This window comes from Eurypyga helias, unplaced genomic scaffold, assembly GCF_000690775.1.
Source record: "Eurypyga helias isolate BGI_N326 unplaced genomic scaffold, ASM69077v1 scaffold5436, whole genome shotgun sequence".
Classification (NCBI taxonomy): domain Eukaryota; kingdom Metazoa; phylum Chordata; class Aves; order Eurypygiformes; family Eurypygidae; genus Eurypyga; species Eurypyga helias.
The window spans coordinates 149,898-166,425 of NW_010254563.1; the positions used below are offsets into that span (position 1 = coordinate 149,898).

The following is a 16,528-nucleotide window of genomic DNA, read 5'->3' on the forward strand; positions in this document are numbered from 1 at the left end:
TTTTTTTTTTTCTGTCTTTCCTAGTTTTACTTTCTCTTGCTTTGCTTCAGTCAGCATGAATGGGATTCATGGCACCTGATTTAGGACATCTTCAGTGGCCACCTGAATTAGTCACCTCGTTTCTATTTATAGTCAAAAGACAAGAATAAGCCCTTTTGGAGCACAGTTCATCTGCACTATTTTAGATAACTCTGAATGAGGTGCATCCATCCACAACTCCTCTTTTCCCCTCTCTTGGCTCCTTCTGCCCATTCACATTCCTGGTAATTTCCTTTCCTTCACGCTGATTGTACTTGTTTGCCAGTAAGAAAGGTAGAGATTTTCAAATAATTAATGATGTCATAAATCACAAAGAAGGAAAAATTACCACTTACAGTTGTGTTTGGGGGAAAAGTGCCTTTGTTTCAGCGGAATCTTTCATTGCCTGGCTCCAGGTAAAACCATCTCCAATGTGGAAGAGTCTGTCACTCTGGATAATGGAGGCTTCACTGCTCTGGAGCTCAACAGCAGACACCTGAACATCAAGAGCACCTTCTCAAAGAAGAATGGAACCAGGTAGGAAGCTGGGAATGTCATGCTGTTGGAAATGTTTTTTTTATCTAGTTTCAAGCAACTGTGAAATAGGTAAAGGAGAGAGACCACTGCGTGGAGGATCTAGGGAGGACTTCAGTGCCCAAGTCACTGCCCCAGGCTGGGATTCTGGCTCCTAAGCAAGACTCAGTTGTGTTACTTCAGTGAAATGACAACATCCCATACACTCACCCTTTACTTCCCTAGGTCTCCTCCTCGCCCCAGCCCAGGGGGGCTGCACTACTCTGATGAGGATATCTGCAACAAGTACAATGGAGCTGTGCTGACTGAGGGCTTGGGCCTGAATGAGAAGCCCCTAGAAATGTCAGAGTCGGAGGTAAGAGCTTCCCTTTGCCTTGCCAGATGTTGCCCAGTCACCGCAGGCATTCATTTCCCTGATGAACCCTGGCAAGTGTTGACGTTCCAATCCCATACCTGCATTAAAATGTTGTGTCATTGTCTGTCTTGGGGACTTTAAAATGTCCAATTCACCAGGCTGTTCACATTACATCTTAAAATTAAAATGTCAAAGGAAAAAATTACAAGCAGGACCCAGCCAGGGCAGATTCTTGACCTAGGCTTGGCAGATACTCACATTTTTCCAGTGTTACGTAGAAAGGCAAGTGCAATCAGTCAGCCTGTGTGTGTGCTGGCCTCTGTTGGAAGGGGCTGCACATCCCCTTCTGCCTGGCGACTGCAAACTCGGAGCACTTTTGGGAAAATGTAGATATATGCTGCAAAATAACCATCTAGCTGCTGCTACTGTCAGGATGACGTTGCAGGTGGGACACACTTTGGATCGTTGCACTGACTGAAGCATGGGATGTGGTTTGAAGTTTTCACAGTGCCTTTTCTAGACAGCCACAGCAAACACCAGGATTCAGAAGAGTGGTCTTGCGTGGTGATAACTACGGGGGGTGTAACTGGGGTGTGAGTAACCTGCCAGGGAGCACATGGCCATGGCTGTGAGAGCCCAGCGTTCAGGTTTCTGAACACCCCAGCCTGCAGCCTTAGTCCAACTCAAGAAGAAACTTTGGCTTGGATTACCTTTAGACTGTTTTCCAAGGAAGGTGGGTGTATGCCAGCATTATCCATCTGGCAGTGCTCCGTCATGTGTCTTACTTCCCCTTTAAGAAGAAAGTGCATGCTTGTGGTCTGTAAAAGCTGAACGAAGGCCAGGGGTGAATAGACAGACTTGAATGGACATCCAGAAAGGTAAATCTGTCTCTTAAATCGTGTGTTGTCAGCTGAGGTACTGATGAATCTGAACTGACAGTGCAAGAAGAGAGCAGTGGGCCAAACCACTCCAAACCTGACCCTTCTAGCAAGAATAAATCAAGAGCAGCAAGTAGTGAAAGAAGATGACAGTTTTCATCTGTAGCTTTTCTGCACCTGCAGCTGCAGCTGCTTTTCCTGGCTACCTAGCTCTCACCTCCTGTTAATTACCACGGACAGCTTGCTGCTTTGTGCTGCCCTGTGGCCGACCCGTCGTGCAGGCAGGTTTCCTTGGTGTAGCTCAAGCTGCTGTCTATGCAATGCACAAGCGTTACCCTCCAGATTAAACCCATAGTGCTTTGGTCATGTCACTGTAACAACCCAGCATTAAACCTGTCATTAGAACAGTTTGCTGAGCATGATCATGAATTTAGCGCTGGCACCTTTTGACATTAATTTCAATGCCCCATGTGGTATTTCCTGGTAATGCGCAAAAGTCGACTTGCAGGGTGTCATTACTGCCTTCTATAGGCACTGTTTGTACAGCATCGAAGAAAGTGATTTTTGCTTTTTTTTCTCAGGCTATTATTAATATTATTTATTTACTGTGCGTTGCAGTTGAGCCTGAAGGTCTCAGTTGAGATTCTAGTGGTTTTGTGAATCTGTGTGTGCATGTGAGTATGTGACTAAAATGTGCCTCCTGCTTTTCCTTGGGGTTTAGATATGCAGCCCTTCTGTATAATGTCTTTGATGCTTGGGGTTTTTCTGTGGTGGGGAGTGCTTTTAGGCATGAAATGTTAATAGGCTCCCAGTAGAGGCAGCAATAGGAGATGCTGCCTTTTGATCAGCCTGAAAATGCTGTTTACGTTTTCTGGTACAGACAGGAGGGGAGGGTGGGTTGGGGCAGAGTTAGGTATGGATGTTTGACCGCTCTCTTTTCAAGTATTCATGTACCTATTAGCTCTTCCTGTTTGTCTTTTCTGTTCTTTTTGTTTCTATTCTCGATGGAGATCTTAACAGACAAGCTGTTCTCCAAGCATTTCAGAATTTCCATCCCTCTTAGCAGGCAGAAATCTTTCCCATTACATGAAGAGTTAAAGACATTGTTTATATAAGCACTCTACACAGGTTTGGCCCTCTGCAGCAAAGGGAGTCCTGATGCTGTGTTTCTCTAACACATCTTTGCGTGGATCTCACATTCCACTTAATATGATACACGTAAGGGCAGGCAGGGCCAAAAACTGTGCTTTTGCTTTCAACCCACATGTCATCTGGCTGCTGTTTAGTCCTACCCCTGTTGCCTGAGGTATCAAGATTTTATATGGAAAAGAAGGAAGCTCACCGGCTTCAAGTCTCGTGGGGTTTACTGAACATGAAGAAGTCTGCAAGAAACTCTTGGGCTGGCTGACTGTACTTACAACACCGCTGCCTGGGAGCCTTCCTCCAAGCCCCCTCCCAATGAGGAGAGCAAGAGGGAAACAAAGAGAAAATCAAGCAGACCAAGCAGTACTCTTAATATTCATAAATCAAGTGGTTAACTTACTCCATGTCATGAAAGCCAAGCACCAGTACTGTTAATGAGGTTAAAGTAGTTTAATTGGCAGGTATGGAGCAGGAGAGTGCTAAGAGTGTAATTTCTAAATGATTAATAATAATAGCCTTTTAGATAATGAGTCAAGTGGACGAGGCTCTGGACAGATAATCTGAGAAAATTTGGTGTTCATCATGTACAGAAATTTGATGATATGTCTGTGATGTCATCCAGCCATGGCAGAGCAGTTTGAGGGGAGGGGAGGGTGGTGTGTGTGTGTTCCTTCTCACATGTCCTTGTGGTCTCTGAAAAACAGTTTTCAGTTAATATTCTCACAGATTGCACACATTATCAGTCGGTGCTGAATGCTGGCGATGCTCTGGTCTTCCCAGCTGCTCTCCACAGTCTGACTGACTTGATTTCTCAGCTCTCTAGGAAGACACTGTAAATTTCCACTTAACACTTAATAGGGAATATGGTTTAACTTGTTTCCGTTCAAGTTCTCCAACCATTTTGACGAGTTGGGCACCATGTGGAAACCAGCTGCAGGTGACACGTTGAATAAGCAAGGGTTCCCGCGTCCAGAGAAATCTGTTTGCCTACCAAGTTACCTTCTCTCCTTTACAGCATATTCATTTTGTGTCAACCAAAAGAAACTGCTGCCATCTATGTTTTTAGAAATAATCTCGTAAGGTTGTTTCTCTTGCAGGCACTTTAAAAAAACAAGAACTGCTTTCAAATTTCTCATTGACAAAACTAGCCAAGTCTGGTCACTGACTTGCCTCTGAACAGCACTATTGCATGTCCTGCTGTCAATGAAATACCTAAATGGCCTCTCATTTACTGCATTTGTTGTTTCATAGTCATCCATTCACCTTCGGTTGACAGTCTGTAATGTCAGCGCACACCCAATCACGCCCCAGCCCATGGAGGTTTCCAAGGTAACAAAGCCACAGTCGCACTGGAGGGAGAAAACTGAAAACAAAGCAAAAAGCCCTGCAGCATTTCTATTTACTCAATAGTTTAAAAACCACTAAAAAGTAATCCTCTAGTATAAGCTGTCTGTATTGTCACGCAAAACAGGCTTGTCTTGCGACTCCTTGATTTGCATCATGGCAGAGAGCGATGTGGGATGGCAATTTGAAGAATTCCTTGCTGGCAAGGGTGGTTATGAGTACCTTGCTCAGACCTTAGAAGATACTTTAGAAACGTGGAATAGTCAGTTCCTGTCTTTATCTGATGGAAACACAAAGAAAACACCTTGTATCGACACTGACAAGTAGGTTATCCTTTCCAGCATCAGTGCTAATGAAGGTGAAAGGCTGGAGTTAGTGCAGTTATATATGCTTCTTGAGAGTTGCTTCTGAAAAGGTACTGACCTTATATACACCAAATTAGTGTTCTCTTTCAGTTGATGTAATGGAATAATTAGTAGACAGATTATCAGCAGATGGTATTGTTTTAAATTCCCTCTTTCTGTTCATGGCAAGTCCAAGGGACACTGTATTTCAAATGGCAGCAGCCCATCTAAAAGTGTTCCCAGTATTCTCTTTATTATGTTGACTTCTGGCAATCTCAAAAGAACTTGGCTTAGGTACAGAAATTATATTAGTTTTGTGGGTGAGTATTTTTCTGCTAGCGATGGACAGAAATCAAGTGGCTGCATCAGTAGTATTATACCTATCAAGTCGTGTCTTCTGGATACAGCTTCTTCTCAGCATTTCTGCTGAGATGTGCCAGCCTTTTTGTTGTCTTTATGTTCTATACGTCCGTGGAGACATCAGGATGACCAGTAAGGAGCCACTAGAAGTTTGTGGGTATTTTCTCCTTATGCTTATGACACTCAGCTGTGATCCATCTTTTCAGCAGGGGCTTGCTTCTTTCTGGGGTGGCCACGCGTGTCGGAGACAGTAAAAGTGACTGTGGACTGGGGAAGGAGTCAGGAGACGTAGCGAGGGCAGTGGTTGCGTTGTGCCTTTGATGGAGGGAGCACATCCATGACAGCTAGAGGAGTTCACACTTTCAAGTGGTACTTGTGGTGCGTGGTCCATAACCATCTGCCTCTGCTCAGGATGTAGAGACTTTTCTTCTGGACACCTACATCATCCTCCAGCTTCCCAGGCACTTTTTACCTTAACGTTAGACTGCGGAGCTGCAGCATCATGTGTGGAGACATAGGTTGGTGCAAAGTGCAACACCTTGATTCCTGATAAGAACAGGGAAAAATCGGGTTTGAGGATCCCTTCGTCTGCAGGTAAAATCAGTTGCGTCTGCAGCTGAGGACCAGCCTGTCCGATCTATCGCTGCCTGCTGCCACCTCTGCAGTCATCGGAGGCACTTCTGTTGGAACCCATCTCAGAAGGAGCCAGGGACTGTCGGCAGGATGTTCCCCGCAGCCATGCCAAGACGCTGGAGCTGCTCTCTGCACCCACTGCCTGCGAAGTGGACCAAACCTGGGGATATTCCAGGCATGCTGCAAAAACCACCTCTTTGGGAAGGTCCTTGGAGGGAGTTGGGTGTTGGCTTCCTGAGGCTGGCAGCTGGTGCAAAGGAGCATTTTTCTAGGAGACAGACTTGCTGAATTCCTTCTGGAATAATTATTAAATGCTGCTAGGGTTTTGTTGTAATATTAATTATGTGCCAAGGCACCTGAAGCTTTGCATTCTTAAAATAATCAAACGGTACATAATTCTGGAAGAGCCAAAGCATGGGTAATAGCAGAAGGGAAATTTTGCAAAACTGTAAAAAGCTGCTTTGCTCAGGCTTTTGGAAAAACTCTTAGATAAATTTCTCAGCTCTGTCCATCACCCTCTGTGCTGGAAAATGGGCACAAAATGGTATCGAAGCAGCTATCTAAGCAAAGAAGTGGGATGATGGATGCGATGCCCTTTTCAAACGATGGTTCGCAAGGCATTTGAGGATTGTTCTTCGGAGACCATTAAAAAGGAGCTTTAGAGGAGGAGAGACTAGTTGTGTGGCAGGCAGGATCAAGAAGGATGTGTGTTTGCTGTGTGGTGTCATAGATCAGAACGATACCAACCTTTTGAAACTAATTGCAGCAACTAACAGTTACAAGCTACACTTACCCGTCTCTCCCATACGTCTTAGGCAGTACTACTTTGCTATTTAATTACCTTTAGAATCAGCTCGGCAGATTATCCAGGTGGGGTGGGGGGGACAAGGAATAAAAGATTTTGCATGCTTAAACCAGAGATTTTGCAGAAGGCAGGAGTTGTGGAAATGACTGGGTAAATGTTTGTATGCTGTATGAGACGTGGGTTATCGGTGGGAACACGAGTGGGAACAGAAGGAAAATGTGCGCTTGGGTACCACAGCCAAGGCTTTGCCGTGGTCTCTGTGCTCCGAGGAGGTGTACGAGCCCTCTGTGATTCCTCCAGCTGTATCGCAGCCGCGGTACGTCAGAGGAGGGGCAGATGCAAAAAGCCTATCTGCTTACATCTCAGGAGAGCTCCCGCTCGATATCGATAGGAGCTTTGAAGCCACCATGCATAAATGTTTCACGGGGTAAGATCCACTCTGAACACAGGGCTGTGCCTGAGCCATCCCCAGAAATCCTCTCCTGCCTGGCAGTTTTTCTCGGATTTTGCACTCTTTATTCTTGCTGCTGGTTGTGCGCCTTGTTGTACCGCCAATAATCAGCTGGAACACACACAGTTGCTTGAAAAAAACCTGATTTTGCTTAATTCCCTTTCAGTGCTATAACTAATTTTCAATATTTAACGGAGCTTGCAAGCCAAACTCTGAGTGCCATGCGGGTGGCCTGCTCTGACCGCCACAAGCAGCAGCACGTCTGGCTGACCTCAGTGTGTGTGCGGGGAAGACATCCTTTCCGTCCCTGCGTCAGAAGTGGAGATGCTCTCAGTTGCAGTCGTAATTGCAGTCTTGTTGATTGTGTGATTGAAAGCTGTTGGTTTCCCTATGATGTCTGTACATTTCCCTGCATCTTGTGTCAAAATAGCAACTCCTAGCTCCCGCCGCAGCGTTCTGCAGTGAATTAAAAGGGATTTCTCTGCATCTCCTATCGCCAGTGTTTGTCAGGGGACTCTTCCTCGAGCAGCACAGCCTGGCTAACCACAGCACTGTGCTTTTCTACACTCCAGCATGTATAACACTTGGAGTACAAACCATCCTACCCTAAAATGACAGTTTTTGTCAGCTGGTGATATTAAACATGTCTCTATTTTCATTTAGAGTGGAACAGGCTACATCGTAGATGCTAATGGCTGATTTTTTTTTTAAATTTGTTTTTTCTCCCCTTGATGCTCCAGGCCACTGACTCGGATTATGAAGACGAGTTGCCAAAGCACTCCTTTGTGAACCATTATATGAGCGACCCCACATACTACAACTCATGGAAGCGGCAGCAGAAAGGGGTGAAGCACCCAGCATCCTACAGATACGAAGAGTGCGCCGCCAGCGAGACAGAACCCTATTTCCAGACTGTCATCACGACACAGAGCTCAGGAGGGGTGTATACCCCAACGGGACAGCCCGCGCCCGGCTCCCGGACTCCAGTGACAGGGTTTTCCTCCTTCGTCTGAGACGGGGCTGGAGGATCCGGCCGAACCGCCGGCGGCACTTCGGGAGGGACCCGTCGCAGTGACTGTGTATGCGTGACCAGTGCGGTGAACTGTGGGTAACTTCTCTATCAGGGTAGAAACGGATGGGATCACAGATGAGGCTGGGGTTTTTTTCTTTCTGAAGACAATCAACTCTAAAAATACGGAGCTGAACCTTTGTTTAAAAAAAAAAAGAAGAAAAAAAAAGAAGTTCGGAAAAGTGATGATTTTAACCACTTGTGAATAGTAGGGGTTTTTTAACCGCTTTTTGTAACACTGCTTCAGGAAGCAGCTCCCATGCCCTTCTCTTCCCTCTTTCTTTCTCTCCTCATGTCCCCCCGTTCCCAAGGAGGTGAATTCCCTAGGTGCAATGAGTGACTTCGTGATGTGATTGGAAGAGAAAACATAAAACCTCCCAGGCTCCTTTTTCTTCCTTTTTCTCTACTCTTCTTTTTTTTTTTCTTTTTAATTTTTCCCTGTCATCAAGCTCAAGTAGGAAAACACAGAAAAGGGACAAATTTTTACGTGAAAAGCGGACACCTCCTCTCTCCTCTCCTCATTGCTGCTCTGCACTTAGGAGCACTGGCTGATCAACTTAGGCTCAGATGTGTCACTGTGTCTGCTCTAGGCTCACTACTGGTGTGTTTATACAGAATTACTGACCTGCTTCTCTTTCTTGTTCAAAATGGGACCTGCTGCATTCTTTAAATATTCCAACTCCAGGGCCTTTAGAAGGGGAGATAGCTCAAAAGAGCACTGTAGGCAGCAGTGGGTGAAGCAAGTGGGAAGAATTCAGATGCAAGGTCAGTTTAATTTTGGTGTGGCTCTAATCCTCCCTCGTGGACTGCATGTGCCATTGGAATCGGTCATTTTTTAGAAGTCAAAGGACACAACCTAGGAAACCAGAGGAATCTTTTAATTAAAATTGCAGTGGAAAGCTAGAGAGTCTGCTAATTGATGAAGTTTTTGATCATCAAAGTTATCCTGCCCTGTCAATACAGGCTGAGCATCCTTTCTCGCCCACTCTGCAGGGCTGCTTACTGACCTGTAAAAAACTACACGGTAGCTGGGCTTGTTTGATTTTAATTTTTTTAGTATAAAGACACATCACACAGACTGGGTGAGTTTTGGTGTCCACAGGTGCCTTTTATTGATTCTTCAGCTTTGTATCTGGGAGAAGCAACAAGGTGTCTCCATATAAAGCTAACCAGGTTTTTCAAGCACTGGGGTCACAAATTACCTTGTGCACGTTTACGGGCTGCTTTGTGCACTTGAAGCTACAGCCTTTGGAAAGAAGAGAGGGGATTTTTAGTTTATTTTCCATCCTTTTGTATAGCTCCTTCTTTGTTTTCTTCTTTTCTACCCCTTTCCTGAGTCTGTCATGTTTAGCAGCAGGTTGTTTACTCACAAGGGTTTTAAAGAATCCCAAGTCCAGTCCTTGGACCCAGCAACAGTCCTGGATCACCAGACCTTTTACCACAAGAGTTTGAAAGGTGAATTTGGAAGTAGGCAAGTCCTTGCCACTCCAGTGTTTGACATTTCCTCCCAGGTGGATGTAAGTCAGCCAGGAACATCCGTGTCCTGCTGCTCACTACTGTCCCATCAGGGCAGATGTGGGCACTGTTACTAGGGCAAATTGTCCTCTCTGTCCTCTTTGGAGGGGTGCAGGCCAGCTGTGGCACTGGGTGGTGGTGTCTTCAAGGCAGGTTGTTGAGACCAACCTGGTGTTGATTATGGTGGCTGCCTGTTCCTACCCATGGGGGCTGGTTAGGAGTAGCCTGGTGGCACCTCAGATGAACGGGTGAGGTGCAAGGGCAAGCTCAGCCTTGCTGTCGCCTTTCGGTGCCTCTTGGACGAGGCAAACCACCTCAGAACCTCTGAGCGCTGCTGCTCTTGGTGCATACAGACTCTGGATAGCTTTGGCACTGGATTGCTGTTCCTCTCCAAAGGTTCCAGAAAGAAAAAGTTCAAAACCAAAAACTCCAGTGGGTGTGTTTAAGGGCTTTTGAGTTTGGGATAATGATCCACAGCTCATTAGATGGCAAAGACACGGGCTTGAGCCAAAACCCTGTGAGCCATCCCCCTCTCAGAACCTGGATAGGATGTATGTGGGATGGAGAAGGGGCTCCAAAGAGGATGACGTGGAGTTTACAGTGAAGAGGAATGCAAAGTAAACAAAAAACCCACTGCCTTCTGTGCACTTTGACTGTTCTCTTAAGCCATATGGACTTTGCTTTAATTACTGAACTGAGAAAAAATTGTTTGCAGTCTTTTTGTTTCTTAGTCAAAATTATCTACGTGACTTTCTGATTTGTTTTCTTTCTCCTTTGTTCTTTCCTGCATCAGTTTACTATATTTTAAACACCTTGGTTTTTATACATGTGACATAGCAATGCCATTGCTGTTGGAATTTTAGTGGCGCTTATCCAACAGGTGTGAGGGGTAGTGCTACAGGAGGAGCCTTTCAAGGGCCACTGAGGACTTAGGGGTGTAGATTAGTGTAGGGTGGATTGAACACGGAAGAGTTTGCTCTGAAGGAAAGCATAGTGCGAGTAGCTCCCTATCTCCTGAACGTTGCCAGATCTGAATTGGTGTAAGGTGCAGTTACTCCCTGGGGCTGATCTGGTACCACACTGAACAAAAAAGCAAGGAAACTATGGGAAATAAAGGAAATTAACTTTGTGGCCACTGGTCCACTGACAGGACGACGCGGGGAGCAGCATGGTCTATACAAAGCAAGAAAAGACTATTCCTTTTTTCTCAATCATCTGCAACTAAAAAGCCTGAGCTTGCTGAGGACCTGCTGAGCTGGCTGGATGGCCCTTTTCTTCTGACTGCTGCTGAAATAACGGGTTAGGTGTGATTCCTTTAGGACTTGTTGATCCGAACAAAGGTGTTTATTCCATTCCAGTCCACACTATTGTCACTCTTGGTTATGTTTTGTTTGGGAGTTGGCTTTTCTTACACGTGGGTGTATTTTACTTGGGCAGCTGCAGAGCATGGAAGTGCACTGCCCTGCTCACCCCTAAGATGAGCACAGGACGCGTGTTCCGCTGTCCAGGATCCTGTGTAGCTAACATGTATGATGCCTGTGCCCTCTTGTTAACATGCTGTGTTTGTAAAATGTGATTAATGGGTAGGTTTTATTTACCTCAGATATCAGGTAAATTGTTCTATCTGGAAGGAAACACTCCATTAGTTAGCAAGAAAGCTCTATTTCATAGCTGTAATCTTTGGGATTCGCAGCCTTGAAATACGACTTGTAAACATTAGTTGTCATGTTACAATAACTTCACCCATCAAATCCACTCTGTTTCCATCTTCCTGTTTAGAACAGTCTTGAAAAATGAAGGCTTCTATTTAAAATGCCTTCTTAGGATATTTTATTTGTATTTATTTATTCACTTTCCCATGTTTCTCAGGTCTCTTGGTGGCTGTTACTAAAAAATAGAAACAGCATCGTGAAATGACCAAGGGAGACATTTCAGGGAATGGTTTAATAGGAGCCAATTTTTCATGCAATAGGCATGGAAATATCTGATTTCTTGCAGGACAAAAAAATGCCCAAGTCTTCACCCCCCACCCAGGGCTGAGATGACACCAGCCACCACCATCAGCGATTCTCCTGGCGCTCCCAACGGCACCGAGCCTCAGGTGGTCCCTATCATAAACCTCAGGCCAAAGTGCCTGTAAGTGAAGGAGCTGTAACTCTGGCAGTGGGGGATTTTATCCCCCAAGAGGCCGTATCCCAAGTGGTGTGTCCCCCACCTTGTCCCACATCCCCTGGGTGGAATATTTTCCATTCCTGTCTTCTAATGCTCCGATGCTGATATATGACCCGTGCTGCTCCGGTGCCAGCGGTGGGAAGGGACAGGAGAGGGCACTGTGTTACTTTTGTCAGTGACAGTCTCCTTATTCCCCACCCGGGAGTCACTCGTGTGAAAACCCCTCGTGGGGAGGGCAGGGAGAAGTGAGAGCACAGAGTGAAGGGTTTTGTCAGCATTTACTAAAGGAATCACACTGCGGCCAGCGATCCCACTTTTGGAAGCAGCTGGCATTACTGGAGAGAAGGAAAAGAAACGCACAGAGAAAGAAACTAATCCATTACCCAGAAGGATTGTGTTTTCCCCCTCTTCATTTTGAGTGTTAAAACCAGTGATGCTTTGCAGATGGGCAGAGATCTCATTTTTCTTGCTTATACCGAGGTCTCTGCCAGAAGCTGCTGTAGCAATTGTTTAGAATAAATATCCGAGTCTGTCTTGGCAGGGGGATACATTTATTGTCCTTGTCATTGCTTCCCTCAAGAAATCCATTGGGTCATCCAAAGATTATCCAATCTGATCTCCAAAAAGGGAGGAGAGAGCTGTTTATACATACAGAGTGCTGATGTCTTCTCCCACTTGCTGGTTTCAGATAAGCAGGGCAACTTGTTTCAGAAAAATCGTTTTACAAAAGGAATTTGTCAGGAAACTTCAAAAAAAGAAAAGACCCACAAAAAACCCCCAACCTTTGGCAGGGCCATCGAAATCTTGAAATCCTAGAAACCTGTGACATGGAAGACCGAATATGATCCCAAAACCCCTCCTGTCTTTAGTGGTCTCCTTTATTAACCGCAGCCAGAATGAGGGGTTGTGTTTGGAGAGGAAAAGCCGTCTGTTGCTAGAGGGGCGGGTGGTTCTCTGAACAGCCTCGTTCCACCCGGCGTTCCTGCTGGTTCAATCACATCCCTTCGGTTGTTTCTGTAGGTTTTTGCCGGCATGCGTGGCAACACCAGGACGTTACTGGGGGGCATGTGGGGAGAGGGAGGTTGCTGTGGTGTTTACACAAAGCCACAGGCACGGCGATGTGAGTGTATCCACTGAAACCTGCTTACGGCAAGGCGCCCTTGAGTGAGGAGCACCTTCACCCCACGCCTGAACGTTGGGCCTTAAACGGCTTCCCCTGGCAAGTCCCTTCAGATCTTTGTTTTTCCGTATTCCTTTTCCTCTCCCCTCCCCAGCCCTCCCAGACAAAGCTGGCTTGCACTTGAAGGTGTGAAGTTTGCTGCCCGCGGTAGTAGAGAGCCACAACCGATAAGCACACACGTGACACATGGGACAGGCGAGAGATGTTGGAACAAGGTATTGAGATATTCAGGCTCTGACTAAGAATTTCATCTTCTCCAAGCTGCCACCTGCCCGTCTGAAACGGCCTTGGAGCCTCAGGACTTTGCAGGCAATTCATGATTTTGATGCTGTTCGATCACTGTGCACTTTCTTGGGGCTTGAGTCACTGGAAACAGAGACCGGAATGGGGTTACAGAGCTTTATATCGAAGCATTTTCCCTTTTGTGTCCGATTCTGTAGATCTGGGAATGAAACCTTTCTGCTAACGTGACGTGGTGGCGTTCTGCGCGTGGGGCACCTGGGAAGTGCCACCAGCACTCCCCCTTGATGTGGTTACGCCCCTGGGCAGCGCTGGGATCTGTAACGGAGCGCTGGAAGGTGGCGGGTAGCAGAAAGGTGCAAGGAGATGGTGTCATGGTGAGTGTGTCGCTGGGCACTTGGCCACTCCCAGAATGGAGTCCGTCCTCCGGTTTGGTACCTCCCATCAGCTTAGGGGTAGGGCCACCTTACACGGCTGCGTTTGAGTTACCCTTCGGTGTAGTACGGTTATCGATCGTTGCTTTTACTCCAGTGTCTCCCTGGGGATTTGCCCCGGATTTTCGTTCCACACCTCTTGTTAGCCTCACCTTCACCACTCCACTATTTTATATGAGAAAGTTACTTCTTCTTTTGCAAACTTGCTTCTAATTAAAAGAACCCTTTTTTGAAATGCGTGTGTTCTTGGTACGTTTGTTTTGGGGAAGGGGAAAAAACATCTTTTCCAGCCTCTTCTTCTTCTCTTTGGCTTGAAGAAGTTCCTGGGTGCCTTGCCAGCATGCTCACGAGTTAACTGCTCAGGGCAGTGAAAACGCAACGTGGGCTGACATTCCTCGCTGTTAGTTCTGGACTGTAAAGTCACACAATCCCTTGCTGCTTTTCAGCTGAAATGCTAGTTTCCACCCAAAATTTGTTTAGTCTTAAATACTTTGTGATTTGGCAGTGATGAACTTCCTCCAGATCCTTAATCCAGGAGAGTGGAAAGCCATTCAGAAATGGAAACCCAACGGGCCTCCGTCGTGTACGCCTTCGCCCCCTCGGAGATCGCGTTTGTCCTCCCCGGCAGTGCTGTAGCAGCTGCTACTGGGTTCCCACAAACCTGCTGATGCTGGGGAGGCCGGACCAGGTCCCAGGGGGTGGAAATCAGGACAGCTCTGTTCTTCCAGGGCGGTTGTTGGTGTTTTTCAGCAGCTGAGCATCTGGCCTACAGAAGTAAACTGAACGCAGTCAGCTCGGCTACAGCTCTGGTGGGAGAAATGAGGGTGAGAAATCAATGTTTTCCAAGTGGGAGAGGGGGTGGGAAAAAAAAGTCAAACTGCTAAGGAAAGAACTCGTATTCTCCTGCTCCTGAAAGGGATATTATAAATAATGCAGTGTTGTATAAATACAGGCAGCCCTCTACGGCTGGTAGCTGGTAATAACCCAGAGGTATCAACGTGCCCATTTTGAAGATGAAAATCCTCGCAATGTGGAATTTTGTGAACGAGACATTATTCTGCAAAATTGCCATAAGATGCAGAAGTGCTTTTTTGGGGTCATTCAGCTCCGAAGCGTATCATCCTCCCGCTTCCAGCCCTTGCTCTTCTCCGGGTGCGTTTCCTCTGCACATGTTTTTCGGGTTGGGAGTGGAGCACGGACATAGACCCAGGAGTGGATGGGAAATCTGCCATGGCATTTGTAGCCTAAACAATACCAGAGAAAACAGATTGGCTTCCTGCCCTGCCCTGAACAGCACAAGCAATGGCTTGACTGAATTGAGTAATCTGGGCTTTCATTACTGATCCTTTTCCTGCTATTTGTCTCATTTGTTTCCTCTTCTTCCCCCTGCGTTTTTGCTCTAGGGTTATTTATTTTTTGCCTTGCTCCTTTTATTTTCATTTTTTTAAGCCTGCCTCTTGTTTTTGGGTTTGGGGTTTTTTTTATTCTCTCCTCCTCTTGCCTTGACAATTATTTTAATTTCAAATCTACCTTTCCCACAAAATCAAAAGGAACTGTATCTGAACATGTTTTCGATTGGGGTTTTGTTTGCTTCCACTGTGTCCCAAGAAGAGGAGTCCTTTTGCTTTGCTGTCTTGTTTCCTTGGAAATGCAGGGCATGTCCCTCTAAGCCGAGGCAACGTGGCCCGCTGGCTTCCCAGGCCGGTAGAGACCTTCGTTAGGTTGGCAACTGGCATGTTCGTCACTGTTAGTTACCGAGTGAGGATAATCCTGAATCAGATGAGTCTGACATCATTCTGCCAGGTTGCACAAGGCAAGCTTCGCCGCAGCGCTGGAACCGGGGAGTTGCACAATCGGAGAACCTGCGCCTGTGCATGGCAAAACAAGCAATCTGCAGACTGTCGGGGTGTGACGGTGACAATCACGGGTCAGGGGAGGAAGCGACCAACGCCCGTGATGTCGCTCAGAGGTACTTCCCTGCACCGGGCAACTTCCAGGGATTTAGGGCCCCATTCATGCTGATCTCATTCGCATACGCAGCCCAGCAAAGCAACGCTGCACGCAGTGGCGAAGCCATGGGCTGCTTGTTCTTCTCCCTGGTCCGTGATAATCCCAGTTCATACCATGCTTGCGCTTTGTGCACTGAGCAGACGGTGCAGATCAGGCTAAAAGGCAAGCCTGGAAAAAAATCGTGTAATATAGCTTGGGGCCTGGTGCCAAGAGTGATAAAATGCCTTACAAACACAGGTGACCTCACCACAGCCCTGTCAAATTGGGAAGGATTAATATCCCTCTTTTGGTGGGAGGAAATTGAGGCACAGGCCAGCCTGGCCGGTGGGACCAAGCCACAGTTTGTGTGACTGCTGTCAGTGTGCCCCAGTGGCCTCGACTGCAAATGCCCTCAGTGCAGGGCGAAGAAAACACATCTTTCTTACAAAACAGCAGGATGATTTATTTTTGGGTCTCTATAAATTGTCTGTTTTCCAGCACTATCATTCATACCCTACCAGGGGAACGTGACTGACCTAATTAGAGTCTTAATTCCAACAGTACAAGTTTCAGCTTGTAAATACAAACTTTTTTTTTTTTTGAGAGTTAATTTTTACCAACTCCATCTGATGGGGCTGAACACCCCAGAGGCAGGGGGACAGGGGTGGAGCAGGGCTAATGGGAGTCATTGGAGAAGCTCAACTGTGAAAATATTGGGATGAAGCAGGGCAAATTTCCAGATTGATTTGAGAGTGTGGTTTAATCTGCTGGGAGATTGTATCCTCTGGGATTAAATCTCCCATAACCTGATGGAAATTAAGAAACATTTTACTCCCCATCATGGACAGGAGTGGCAGAGGAAGGATTCAGCCTTTCAATCCTTCATCCAGGGTGATTGATGAAGACACTTTCACTGATCCATAGCTGTCTCTGCACCACAGAAGAAATCAGAGAGGTGAGAAAAAGATGCTCATTTTCCATGAAGCCTTTTCGTGAAGCAAGTAAGGGTTAATCCAGCCCACCAAAGGCCTGGATTTAGTTGCTATAGAAAATCTTCCCAGTGA

General features: G+C 46.4%; 1 protein-coding gene across 1 annotated transcript in view; it reads left to right on the forward strand.

Moving 5' to 3' along the window:
* The window catches only part of LOC104510696 (protein sidekick-1-like), a gene marked incomplete at its 5' end in the record, with an annotated part of 154,640 nt that extends 146,762 nt beyond the window's left edge, over positions 1-7,878 (forward strand). The window contains 3 exon segments of the mRNA XM_010153029.1: positions 435-555; positions 778-907; positions 7,606-7,878. Of these exon segments, the coding sequence (XP_010151331.1) occupies positions 435-555; positions 778-907; positions 7,606-7,878 (524 nt within the window).
* Positions 7,879-16,528: the final 8,650 nt, after the last annotated feature.